Source organism: Prinia subflava, chromosome 3 (genome assembly GCF_021018805.1).
Source record: "Prinia subflava isolate CZ2003 ecotype Zambia chromosome 3, Cam_Psub_1.2, whole genome shotgun sequence".
In the NCBI taxonomy this organism is placed as follows: Eukaryota; Metazoa; Chordata; class Aves; order Passeriformes; family Cisticolidae; genus Prinia; species Prinia subflava.
The window spans coordinates 38341585-38355835 of NC_086249.1; the positions used below are offsets into that span (position 1 = coordinate 38341585).

Genomic DNA, 14251 nt, shown 5'->3' on the forward strand with positions numbered 1-14251 from the left:
AGACCAGATTCACAAGGAGGGAAATTTATCCTTTACAAGCAATTTGGAGCTCCATATTGCCTGGGTTTATTGATTTGTTGTGTAATATCTGTGGTAATATTTTTTCTGCAGGTTGGGGAAAGGCCTGCGAAAGATGAATTTTGCGCTCCCCCGTACAGTCACTATGAGGTGCCACCAACCTTTTATCGATCTGCCATGATCCTGAAGCCACAGCTGGGGCTGGGTGCCGTGTCCAGGCTGCCATCTGCCAAGAGCAGGATTCTCATTGCCAGTCAAAGGTCCTCAGGGAGTTGTCTCCATCAGCAAGGAGAAATAACAAGTAGTGCTCCCAGCCTCTACCATCCTGATGCTTCAGGTAAAGTATGAACTTTCTTTAATTTTCCCTTTACTGTAGTCACCAATAAGATACTTTTTTTTTTTTTTCCCAGAAAAATCACAAAATGTGCAACATTTTGACCTGATACTACAATGCTCCAACAGCACTCTTTGAGGTGTGCCTTTTTATCCCGCAGCAAGGCTGGCTAGGGAGTCTGGGACTTGTGCAAAGGTTGTTTAGCAGGTCATTGCCAAAGAAACAGAATAGTTTTCAATAACAATTCTCATTGTTCACCTTTTTATCTTCCTGTGCCTTGTAAATGCTTGAAAAATCCTTGGATTTGTTCTGGGAAAGGTAATGGGACATTTCCTTCCATCATGAAGACCCCGCCGTTCAGTCTGGATTTGACACTCCTCACCATGTTGTACTCTGAAAATCCGGGCAGTGTTCAAATGTGCCAGCAGAGGTCTTGATTCTCTGAAGGCCTGGTGTACACCTCTTTGAAGACAACACTTCTAATACCTTTTTCTTCCTAGCTACTGCCCAGCTCAGCATGACCTTGGGCAGAATTACAGGGGAGGGAGAAGCACAAGGAGAGCTGGAAGGAGAAGTGTACCATGTCACAAGAAAGAGACAGTAATTACTTCTACAGGACACTCCTTAGTAGCCTGGAAAAGTGTGGAGGTTTAAAAAATGCACATTTCAACAAGAGCAAGTTCAGAGACAACTGAAAATCAGTCATTGCCAGAGTAAAGTGTAGCAGCTGTTTAACAGCCTAGAATGCAGCAGAGATAAAAATAGCCATAAGGGCTAAAGTTAATTAATGACTTAAGGTCATATCTATCCTCTTGCTCCAGGATGGGATTCCTTCTGATGTATGCTTATTTAACCTGTTCATGAAAAACTATTTATAAAAACCTTCAGTATGAGATCTTGGAGCCTCTGAAAGCAGGACTGCTTCAATGCATTACCTATTTTTGAGTTAGAAGTGTTCCCTAGTGTTTTGCCTAATCCCCTTTGTTACAGTTTGCTTCCTCTTCCATCTGGAGTAGTCGTGGGGTCTTTTCATCTTTGCAGGTATTTGAAAACTATTACTGTCTCTCCCCAGTCTCCATTTCTCCATACTAAGAAGCAGAAGAAATTTAGAAAAATTTAGAACAGAAATGCACCAGAGCATCTTTACTTTACCCTGAGAGGACAGTCTCAGTCAGTAATACAGGTTGACAGGATTTGAGGTTTATCAGAAAAATCGAGGTTCTCTGTAATACAGTGCCTCTTGCCAGTATCCTTTACTATCTGACCCTGCATCTGGAGTTTATCTGTGCTGATGCCATTAGCAGAAGCTGACCAAACTCAGCTGTATGTGACTTCTGAGACACTCCAAGATTGCAGGCGGGGTTGTAAAAACCATTTCAGCCCTGTGACATGAGTTCAGTCAGCACTGAACACAAGAATACAGGTGCAGAGAGTAATTGGCTCTTAATTTCCATTTAAATGAAACTGCGAGAGGTTGTGAGTTCAGGATATGAGTAGGGTAAGCCCTTGTGTTATAGGAAACAATTTGGGAGAAATATGAGAGAAAATGCAAACATGACCTATTACCAAATAAAGGGTTTCCTTCTGATCCTCAGAAATGAACACTGCCTTCATTTTTATTTATCCATCACCCATCCATTATCTGAATTATCCTGCACCATTGATGCTAGCAGACATGACTTTTCCTTAGCCACTTTTAATCCATACAGGAGCTTGTCTTGCATGTATTCATTTACTGTCTTCCTATGTCTTCCTACAGGATCAGCTTATCAGTCCCATTTTTTTCTGTAGTACTGTCTTTAAAAAAGGCAGTACATGAGAAATATACCTAAGTAAATTGCACAAGCTTTTACTGTTATTCCATTCCACTAAAGTTGTATTTCTTAACATTTTCATATTTCTCAAAAGTGGGTTTTTTTATATTTTAAAATTTTAAATTTTTTTAAAATCACTGTTTATTTTTTGGACCTTGTCTGCTTTGGAGGTCAAATTTAATTCATAGCTCTCCATAATTTCCTTGCTACAACTGTTATTTTGCTTATTTCTCTCTAGTCTATTGATACCTAGCTGTATCAGAAAGGATACTAAAGATAACTCCTGGTAGTCCAATAATCTGCCTGTCATCTCTTTCAGGACACTCTGAAGTGTGTCTCATCTATTCTTTGGGCTCTGACTGTTTTTATGGATTTTAAATTACACAAGACTTGTTCTGGAGAGGTTGCTAATGTCTCCAGTTTTTCACTGTCCACCCCAGGACACATTGTTTTCACTTCTGGCATCTCACCTTCTATTTTTCTTGCAAGATGAAGAATGAGTTTAATTTTTCTGCAATACCTTATTCTGTTGCAAAGTACTTTTCATTGCTCTGCTTTGGTTCAATACCTCCTCTTACTTATCTTTCATGTACTTCTGAAATCTTATGTTGGTTTCTTTACTTCTATTTATTTTTGGTGTTTTATTTCCTAATTATCCATTCAAGATTTTCTTATAATCACCTTTTTCTTGACTAAAGCCTTTTTCCTTGTTTGCCTCAAATGACTTAATCTTTCTCTCAGCAATGTTTAACTTCATAGGTCAGTTTACCAGACTTTTTCGTCTTTAATACTTCCTTTTAAGAAGAATGAATTGCTCGTGAAAGAGGCTGAGATAACAGAAGATGGGACAAGACTGATATAGGAGTGCAGAGGCATCAGAGAATTAATCCCTGTTCCTCTATCCATAGCAGAGCACACATACTTTCCAGAGATGGGTTGCTGGTTGCCATGGAGGGGAGGGATGGGACAGCAACCCCTGACATGCCAGAGCTGTTGGGGTCTTAATTAGAGGGGCTCATAGTAGGGCCAGACACCTTTTACCCACCTGTGTTAAGGTACCCAACACCATTTTCAGCCACTTTCCCTTAATATGGCTGTTAGCTGTAGCATTATTTGCAGTATATTTGATCTCCATCACTGGTTCTGCTGCACTGTTTGAAAAACAGGATTAAACACAGCTTTGATAGAGTCGTATTTGCAAACATGAGCAAATGACATGCATGAACACATGGTCAGCATCTGAGATGCAGAGCCAATGAGACTTGCTCGTGGGTGTTGTGGGGTGTGAGAGCTTGGATAACTTCAGCAAAAGCAACTGGGGACTAAGGGGTATTTTTCTGTCAGGGATATCAGGCCTGCCTTCAAGACTGCTAATCAGCACCTCTTGCAGCTTGATGCTGAGCTTTTAATCCACTTTCCAATCCTAGAGCTCTCAGTCCTGCCCTGAGGTAATGGAAAGAGAAGGATCTAGCCAGTTGCTGCCCCGTGACAAAGTGTGTGGTACCGCAGGGGGTTTTGAACTGAAATCGCGGTGGCACAGTATCGGGGACAGCAGCAGTGCCTCATAATGAGGATTTTATTCCCCTTTGCCATGCCATTCATAATGCAGCAGGCTGGTTAAGCAGCACTGATAAGCTGAGTGGTTTGGCCCCTGTATAATGCTAATCTTCATAAAACTGACTCTGAAGTAATTGGTAATTAAATCCACGAACTGCTGTGACGGACTGCACATACTGTAAGTGCATTAAGGCTTTTGTTAGTTTTACGTTATGCCGAGTAGAAAGTAAAATAACGATGAGTGCTCCCTCAAGTGTGATCTATAAGTGTGATGCCTAAAGTGTGGTTGGACCAGCGATCCTTCTTCATCAGTAGGATACAGGACAGGTGGTGGCATTGGCTGCAAATGCCTTATTAAGCAGTGCTTCTCCTTCAGTGGTGCTTTGCCTCAGGTGGGTCAGACAAGCACCCTGACTAAGAAAAAGCGTTCTGCAAAGTAGGTAAAATAAGAAGTCATTGAATTATGATATACTTATAGGTGCCATACAGTCTCTGAAAGCTTAATATTTGTTTATTTTATGTAAATAGACTCTGCTCTTTCTATGGGAAACTTGTAGTTCAAAACAAGCATTGAAGCATACTGTGTCTATAACATGTAAAATATTAATGTGTTTTGCTTGGTTATAAAGACTTCTTGAAGCAAGTGTATTAGGATTTGCATTCATTAGCTGATTATTTTGATGGAATTAATGTCTGATTTTGAAAAGTATAACAGAGATCTCAACGTTAAAACTTCACTTTAATTATGCTCATTAATTTAACTTAATTCCACATTTTTCAGTAGTATTTAGGGTATTTTTTCTCAAAGAGTGAGTTAATGAAATGTTACTTCTTTATCACCTCTCTGTGTATTAAACTTGTCAGTCCCGAGGGTCTAGCTGCTCCTCTCATTCCTAAGCAAGTCAGCTTTCACTGAAGATAGAACTTACCCATAAATCAGGACTGCAGTATTTCTCATTCCTTGGACAGACACAGATATATGCATTTATTTGTGTCTTTGCAAATGTGTAATATATGTAATCTCAGATGCCACAATATGTCTACAGCTCTCTCCTAGCAGGAAAGTTTTATTACCATGTTTATTCTCATGGAATAAACAACCTAGTAATAACCTATTAATTGAACATGTAAATTAGATTTGTTGATAAAAAAGAGGTTTTGAGGCTACTTCCTGAATTGTTGCCTTACTTCTGCTCCAGCTCTGTCTGTACTTGCAGTCTGAGGTACTTGGGTTTGAACTGGCAAACTTCTTAACTGTTTAAGGAAAGAGGGACAAGGGAATAGTTCGGAGAGGAAAATGTTCTCCGTCCTCCACTAACCTGCAGAGTTTTCAGTTGGCACTCTTTGTTTTCTTTGAGAGAGAAATTTGACTGTATTTGATTTAAAAAAATTAGGTTTCAAATGGATGCACACACATCCTCATGAGTTTTTTTAAGGACATTGTCACCTTAACTGAGACATGGCCATCTGCCGCCTCTCTGCTCCAATTATTGTGTCTTCAAGGAACTAAACCCCATCATATTAGAAGGGTTGTCTATATGACAGTTGTAGCAAGCTGTCATTCATAAGAACAGTGTGTGGAGCAATCTGGGTGAAGGAGCAGGCAAATACTTCCTACCTTGCCTCCTTCCTGGTGAGAGCCAGGCGTTGTCTCTGGCTGGGCATCCACAGCCCTCTGAGCAGCCAGTGAGCAGCAGCTGGACTCATGAGATGCAGCTGCAGTGCAGAGAGTGTTCTGGCTGCTCTGGGCTGCCAGTGGAAGATGCAACGGGTGAGACTCATGCAGGGATGATTCCTGTGCTGCAAGTTTTTGAGGGATGCCGTGCTTTTCACATTAGCTGCGAAGCGAACACGGACATTTGCCGCTTGAATGAACTGTGAGATGACAAGTTCTTGGAGTGTTGAGAATGTGCTAACCAGCCTTGGTTTGCCTGGGAGCTGGGAAGGCACAGAGCAGTTTTTTGGTGCTTTTAAATCTGAATCATGAGGAGGTGGGCATGTACTACCCTATGATGGTGGACTGACCCTTCAGAAATTAATCAATATTCAGCAGTGACAACAGTTTGGCCTTTGGAACTGAACTGTCCCAGGCTTGACAGTATCTGGATGAGGGACCATCCTGACAGCTGGGCCCAGCCTGCTCACTCTGTTTAGGTGTAAATCATGAAAGCCTCTGTTTTAAAGCTCCTTTCCTCACTTCTTCTTCCGAGAGAAGTTGTTATGTCTATACAGGGAAACTGCAAAGGTTGTGGCAGCAGAACAGGTTTCTAACTTTTGTGATTTGTTTTTAATCTGCAAAGATAGCAATATTTGGGTTAACTCTGAGCTGGGTTGACTCAGCTTGTATCATCTCTGATGCAGTGACATTGGAGGTTCTTTACCCCACATTTCCCAATATGAAGTGAGAATAGTGATGTTCAGATCATCAGTAAGTGAGAGAAAATGGCATCTAATGATTAAAGTTTCAACAGAAATGCTGGTAAAAATAATTTTTTAAAAAGGGAGAACAAAAAAACCAAAAACCTTAAGACCAGATAACAAAGACTTGCCAAGGATCCCTGAATTATGGAGTGTTAAAGTCTTGAACTGCTATTCTTTTTCATAAGAACATATCTGTATAACTCATTTCTTTAATTTTTCATTCATTTCAGCTGAAACATATTTCAAATTTCACAGAGAAGTTACATGAAAGTTGCTTTTTACCCATGCACAAGATGCAATTCTTCTGTAGTGGAGATGCATAAGAAGTGAAGTTCAGACTTTTATTAAGACTCCCCAGGCACATCTAGTTTGTGTCAATCAGTCCCTAACTCAAAATGTTTTTATGTTTCTGGATGGGAACAGCTTGACGTGTCATAGAAAATCACTTGTGTGCATACAGACAACAATACTTAATTCTATAATTAGCTTCAGGCAGTGAGACAACTAGAAAGATTTTTAAGCTTATTTTGGCAGATTTTTATTAAAATAAAAGCTGCTCATTAAAATAACTTTTGTTTTGAACTCCCAGACCTTGTTTGCAGGACTACTTCTATACTTTTAGGGAACAGAAATAAAGCAAAAAACATGCATGAGAAAACTCGATAATGTTTAGAACAGACAATACATGCAATAGGCTGATGTCTCATGTATTTTAATGAGAAAGAATACACAAAATTACTTTGTTTTAAGGATTTGAATGCATCCTTAATGAGGATAATATCCTGCCCCCAGGTCTTCATGGTACAGAAGAACAGGATTACAAAGAGAAGTGAAAAAATAATTTAGGGATGATGATGAGTTCAAGATGCAAAATATTGTTAGTTCAGGGGGAATTTGGACTGAATTCATAAACTAGAAACACACAAAAAACTAGGAGAAAAAAAAAACATTGAATCCTCTGCCCAAGTCTGGAAGAATGACTCTTTAGAAAAGGTAAAGATGGTTGGGCAATTTGTCCAGTGTCCTTTTGGTTTTAAGGAAATTCTTCAGTGACACTCGTGGTGCTTGGTCACAGACTGCAGAGAACAGTCAGTCAGTCTGGGGACTTGATGTGGCATCCCTGTGGTTCAGCTGGGGATCTGGGAGTCTCAGGTGAGCCACACTGCCCTAGGCCAAGCATGTTTGAAATACTTTTTGAATAAAGCCATTTCTAACTTTATCCCACTGCCCCAGTGGAATTTCCCCTATTTTGTTGCAGGAAGTCTGTGATATTTATAGTTTGTTGCTGTAAAATGGAAATATCTCTCCCTCAACCTCAGTTTTCAGAGATGCTTAAGAAAAAGGAATCTCAGGTTATGTAGTCCAGGTGCACTTTTTGGAAACCTGTAAAACCCATGAAAGGCAGCCCCATACCTTCTCCCTGCTGCCTCTGAGCTGGACAGGTTCCTTGCACTGCAGCTGCTTACCATGAGTACCTTTCTTGGCTTCGGATCTGGAGGGTGCCTGGGCTTGGTCCTGTCACTGATGCAGCACATGAAGTATTTTTCAGTGGGTAGGGAAGAAGTCTTGGCTTTGGAAGAAGTGTGGGTGCTTTGCAGCTAGCCATAAATCAGCTGCAGTAGACCACTGTCACAGCAGCACTGCACAAATCTGGCAGTAAACTGATGGTGACCATCACTGCTTGTCTCTTCTCTGTGCTGATGCGCCTGCTCTGCCCTTCACCTGCACCTGGAGCCCATGGCTACTTCTGAGCCCCTCTTCACAATGCCCAAATGAAGCCACATTCAGGATCATGGTCCAAAATTGCCTCTGCTGGTGCCAGGAAAGTGAATGGGGATTTTAGTAGTCTTTTATTACTCACTATAGATATTTGTTATTTTCATTTGGGCTACTCTGCACAGTATGTACTACTTCTCTGGGCTGGCAAAGGTGCTGCAGACATTCATCTCCTTGAGTCATAATAAAGGCCTCCACCTGGGAAAAGTGGGCACAAAAATGCACTTTTAAGAGCCTAGACTATATAAATTGTTCTATTCGTTAAGCAAGGAGCATTTCTTTGCATCTTTTCAGGAATGTATTTTATAGGAGAACAAGACTCTTTTTAGCTTGGTGTTACACCTATTTCTCTTTCAAAAGGAAAGGCTCATTTACGTTAAACAAAGCTTAGCATTAGTATTGTGAGGAGGTACACAAATATCTTTCAAAATCCCTGTAACATTTTTCTGTTCAAAGGAGTTAGTCTTGTTTTCTCTAAAGTCTTCTCAAAGTGAAATGCTTCATTAAAATTAATAAGGCTGTGACCTACATAGTTTACAAAAGAATTAAATACTGTAATAATATGGCCATATTCTTACTGTGAAGTTAATTTGTATTTTTCTTTATATTATGAATGTTCACTTCTTCCTTTGAAGTTTGTGTCGGGCTAGTGTACAAATAGTGTTCACTGAATAAGAATGGAGAAAGGATGACTTTTGTGACCTTCTCTGGCAGAATATATTGATAGTTTTTAATGCTGTCTTGTCTCCTATCCTGATGGTCTTGATTAAACCCTCTAGCATCAGGTTTTGGAGACTGTTGTTAATATTTCTTTTTTAATATGGTTTTTTGTTGCACAGGAATACACAAGGAATAGGAATCTGGTATTCTCAGATCTAGGAAGAAAAACTCTGTCCAAATTTATGTACACTTGAGATCTGAAGTCAATTGGTATCCAGACCTTCCAGCCAAAACCAAACTTTAATCTTTGGTCCTTGACCTTGCAGGCGAGACTGCCATCCATGGTCGTGGCAGTTCCTTTGGCCTGTGAAGGCAAAGAGGAACATTTGTGAACCTGCATTCTGTATTTGCCTAGAAAAGTTTGCCTGAGCAAGAGCAGCAATGTACAGGTTAGGACAGAAGCTGAAGACAGAGGAGTGGTTAGTAACCACAGGCAGACATCACAGCTGAACTGCTGTTGTGGTCTAACTTCAGGAGTTATAAACCTGCTACTGCCACTTGTCTGAGACTTGATGGATGTCACTCATGTAGGCTGATTGTCTCAGAAAGGAGAAGTCCACTAGTGGAAATGGCCAGTGTATGTTAAAAAAGTAGGACTTTACAGGTCATGTCCTTGGTCCCAGGCTTGGCACAAGAAAAGGGAATTTTTTTTTGTGAAATTTGAAAGAAAAACTTCAAAGAAGTGTTTTCTTTGATGAAATACAAAGAAGTCCTGTGTCCTTGAAGGGGATTGTTGCTGGTCTACAATACTTTCCAAAATCAGAGGTTGTGCACAGTATGTTTGTCTCTGTGAGTTTTTTTTTAATTGGCGCACACTAAATGTAAAAATTAGGAAGTGATACAGCATTGAAGAAGATAACATTAAAAGAAATTCATAGCAGTATTGAATTGTGTTACTTTGCTGGAAGTGTGAGTTATTCCCCAAGGATACTTGGCACGTTTCACCTTTTAAAAATGATTGTGACCTGTCATTTTTCCACCAAATGTCTTTTCAATGCAGCAAAGACGTCGCTGCAGTTTGATCAGCCATTAAAACTTGTATTCAATCTTAATACTGCCTTTATGTAGTTGGGACATAATGGTCAGTGTCTCCCAGTTAATTTGTTTAACAAAAATTTCTTTCTTTTTATTTCTTTCAGTCGATCTTAAGAAAGGGTCATGTCCCAGTGCTGCAAAATCAAACCTCCCCAAGCCCTGCCCGTCTGGACTGCGTCCCCCAGGTTATTCACGGTTGCCAGCAGCTAAGCTGGCTGCCTTTGGTTTTGTCAGGAGCTCAAGTGTGTCCTCTGTCTCCAGCAACCAGTCAAACGACAGCGCTCAGAGTGACCAGAGCAGGACAGCTAACCGTAAGTCCCAAAAATGCCCTTCCTTCTCAAGGGATACTAAACAGTTGTGTTCCAGGATTGTCCAGACCAGAGTTGCCATATAGCTCAGGACTAATGCAATCCGTGCACTGCTCTCTAATCTCTTCTGACTTTGGTTTGAGATCTTGATTGCCCAGTGAAGTTTTTTAAAAAATATTAATAACAATTGTTAAATATTAATAAGCAATCATTAAATTCTAACAACTATTTAAAATATTAATAGTAACAGATGAATAGGGCCTGAATGTTGAGGAGGTTGTTTTCCCTGCTATAGAGAAAATTCCATTAAGACTGAATCTGAGGCATTCTTTCTTGTATTTTGTTTTCATCTGGAACATCCCTGCTTACAAGCTGAAATAGTAAATAAACAGAGTGAACGGTGTTTGGCAAGTACACGGCAGCCAATGCAGAACAGGACAAATACTGTCTAAAATAAGAGATACAGTCTTTTTCATCTACTTTTCTTCTACTTCTTAATATTCAGCATAATAAATTTAGTTTAGAAAATGGAGGAAATAATGCCAGTGATATGAAAGGGATCAGGACTGATATCGTAGTACATCTACCAGACTTTGAATGATCCCATTGGCAGAAATGTCAAATCCTATTTGACAGAAATTCCAAATCCTATTCTCCGTAAAGTCTGTTAATTTTATTAAGTACAAAATAATACCCACTGGATTGTGCAGTCCTTGGGAAATGTGCACATGCCCTGGGCTCAGAGCAGAAAGGGGCATTGAGGGATTTTCATGCCCGTTTTTCTTTGAAGACTGGATTGAGCCAGAACTGTGTCAATATCAAAACAAGTGATATCAGACCAGGAAGGATGCAGACAGGGCCACCAGGTGATATAAAGCAGCAGAGGAGACAAGATGCTGCAGGCTCCTAAATCTTTCACTGTTTGTATTAATTTGAAATTAATTTAAAATAAATAAAATCTATTAATATAGTCCAAAACCCTAAGGATTTTCTCCTTCCCCTATATATGGGGTGATTGAAATGCGAAAGGCTAATGTCAGCAGGGACTTTTAACTTTTCCAATGCCCCCAAACATGCTTGTATCTTGTTTTGCTGTTGGACTGATCACTCATTTTTGGTTATTTCCTAATAAACTTTACTTTGAGGTTAGTCAACTTCTTTTGCTTTGTGCTTTTAACCTTACATTTATGCCTTTGTCCTTTTATCTGGTGTTGTAATCTTTTAGTCTTTGTTTACATAAAACCTGTGTTAAGGACAGAATTACCTGATATCTGATTAGATCTAAGCTACTTCTCTGCAAGTAATATTGTTGTTTAGCAGTTTCAGGTGGGAATCTGAAAAAAATTACATCTGTGGGTACAGGATATCCTTAAACACACTGGATGTATACAGGTTCATACAAATCTAAAAGCAAAATACTCCAAGCTGCTGAATTTGAATCAATTGAATTTTATTAAAAAAACTGGAACAAGCATTAGTAATCTCAGGCATGGAAAGTTACATCTGATTCTTCAGTTCTCTTAAAAGAGGTTGATGTTATTTATATATTTTGGTTTATTTTTATACTATCTTTGAGCATTAAGCCTATAAAACCTGAAACCACGTTCCAATCACTAGAAGGATGTGGAAGCATTTGGTTTCAGCTGACTCAGATGAGGACGGTAGTGCTCTTTAGTGTTGGGACCAGGATGCTGTGACCAGCTTGTGCATAATTACAAGATCAGTTTTGACAGATATGAAAGTTACCCATGGGAAGTGTTCTGCTTGTAGGAATTCATGTAGAGATGAGCTCAGACCATCACCTGATGAAAAACAGCACCTATAACTTTGCTGCCAAGTTGGATAACTCATGGAAGCTGTTGTCTAGTTGCCCTCCACCTCCACGTGAGGTCAAGAGAATGAGCTCCTCCCAAGGGTCATCTCCCTCACATGGCTGCTGTGACAGGCACAGACTTCTGCTTTTCTTTAGCTCCAAAAGGGTAGTTCCTCCTCCTGGACAAGGGTGAGGGAAGGAGAAGATGTGGTGCCAAGCAGGTGAGGGCACATCTGGTGTTTAGGGTGCCAGCCCTTGGTAAGTCATCACACAAGGTGACACCTAACATCACCTGCTTGCTTTGGGTTAAAGACAACATGGCTCCTGCTCATGGGGCAGATAGGTAGGAAGAAAAAATGTTTCCTTACTGTTAATTTATTAACTTTCATAGAAATGTTATCCGTATGAAACCATACCATCTTTTTCTATTTATAGGCTGTTAAATTGGTTGCCCAGCACCCAGGGAGTACAAATTAGTTCCTTTTAATTCTACCGCAGCTTATTTAGCACAGAGCAGCAGTGCACTTCAACATGCACAGAAAGGATGTAGGGGAGAAGCACTGGCTCAGGAATCTTAGCATGACATATCATTTCTTCCTGTCACTGTCTGCTGGAAGAGCAGTTTTATTTAAATTAAATAAATAGCTGATTCTGTAGTTACCACCTGAGATCTTATCTTTGACTAAATCAGGTCTCCTAGAGGGCAAGAAAATTTTTACTGTTAATTTCCTAGCTCAGTAGGGTATAAAAATGCAAAACTATCTAGCTTTAGAAGTCTTCAAACATACATAACAAAATTTTCTATTTAAGCAGCATCTCTGCATGTCAGGGAGGCAAAAGTAGTTGATAACATCTTACAAGTGTGCATTTGTTATAAATAGAGGAGCTGCTACTGTTGTAAATCAAGGGGCTCATTTCAAAATCATGACATATTGTAGGTTACTAAAAAGCCAAAGACTATGGCTAGGTGACAGGGAAACACTGGTTTATTTTAGGGACAGAGTGTTTTAGGGTAAACAGTGATTCTTTAAGGGACCCTGGTGAGATCCTGTTCTTGCTTTCCTCTCCTCTGACAGATGTCTTGTGGTGCTAGTTCTGCCTAAACACATTTCTTTTCAGAAGTCCCAGCTAGTGTCTCTACCTAGGGAGTAAAACCCACTTGTTTAGAATAAAGAGACATGATGTTTGTGTTGAGGGGAAGTTTGTTAAAGGAGCAGCGATGTGGCAGCTTTGTTCTGCACCAGATTTCTCCCCTTCCTGTGACCCCTCTAAAGGCAGTGAGCCTGGATGTGCACGGAGCCTGTGCTGTGCTTCTTGGTTGACTTCCTGGTGGTACCTGGCATACTCAGACTGACTCAATTGAATGGATTTGAAGTGGTGGGACTGTGCTCTTTCCTCATGGTGAGACAGGACACACTGCTCAGTGCTTGTCTGCTTGTCCTTGGGTCTTTCCTGGGGTTCCATCCCAGGACTGTGGGCAGCAGCCAGCCTGCTCTTTGCCAATAACATGCCATCAGTGCCAGTCTTGCCCCAGCTGCTAATTAGGATCACTTGTACCAGGGCTCTGCTCCTATAAGGTCCTGCCCAATTTTGTGTTGAGACTGTAGGGGCAGCTCTGGGAAAGCCCATGCTGAGGTTCAGGTCCTGCTGTCAGTACTCCACAGATCTATTCTGTGCCACAGATAGGTTTGACCACTAATATTTTTGTTCAAGATTATCTGAAAAATTAAAATTTAGTCCCAGCTCTGGTGTACTACTTTTGAAGTTTTCAAAAAATGCCTGATATTTTAAATCATTATTCTTTAACTAGGAAAAGAGGGTTTTGTACATCTAAAAACTTGTTGTTTGTTTAGGGTCTAAATTGACTAGAATGGAAAAATTGAGATACTTCAATCTAAGAGGAGTGTGAACGTGTTCTGCAAAATATGAGGTGAAAGTGAATGACTACAAAGTCATGTTAAAGTTGAAACCACTATGGTTTGGAGTGGAGAGAAACAATTGAGTAAACATAAAGAAAAACATCCAATTTAAACAACTTGTAACAAAATATTTTGTGTGTTTTCCTTTGGCATTTTGAATGCACTATATGGAAGCTTTTTCTGTGTCTGCCCCAGTAAAATTTGCATTAGAGGTTCACGTCATCCCCCAAAGGCTCACAGCTGTGGGATGTGGTTCCCAGTACTATCTTGTGATTCTGCAGTGAGGTAACACGATGCTCAGACTGTACCTTTTCTTTTACTGGTTTGAGGGGCCTAGAGGTCTCTCACTTGTATCTGTATTTTGAGCGATCAGCTGAATGTTCTGCTCACATAATTAGCTTTATGTACTTTATCAGCATAGACTCTAACTTGCTATAAGTACCAGGTGGAAAAGAGTTTGTCAAGCACTGTGGAAGAATTTGATGTGTGGAGGATTGGAAGAAGGGTGGATTGTTTAGAATGAATTGAGGTATGCT

General features: G+C 40.1%; 1 protein-coding gene across 2 annotated transcripts in view; it reads left to right on the forward strand.

The window, feature by feature from the left end:
* Positions 1 to 14251, forward strand: part of MTUS2 (microtubule associated scaffold protein 2) — a 268830-nt gene that overhangs the window by 113049 nt on the left and 141530 nt on the right. For both annotated transcript variants that reach the window (XM_063394734.1, XM_063394735.1), the window contains 2 exons: positions 112 to 355; positions 9780 to 9986. In XM_063394734.1, coding sequence (XP_063250804.1) covers positions 112 to 355; positions 9780 to 9986 — 451 coding nt within the window. The remainder of the gene's footprint in view (positions 1 to 111; positions 356 to 9779; positions 9987 to 14251) is intronic.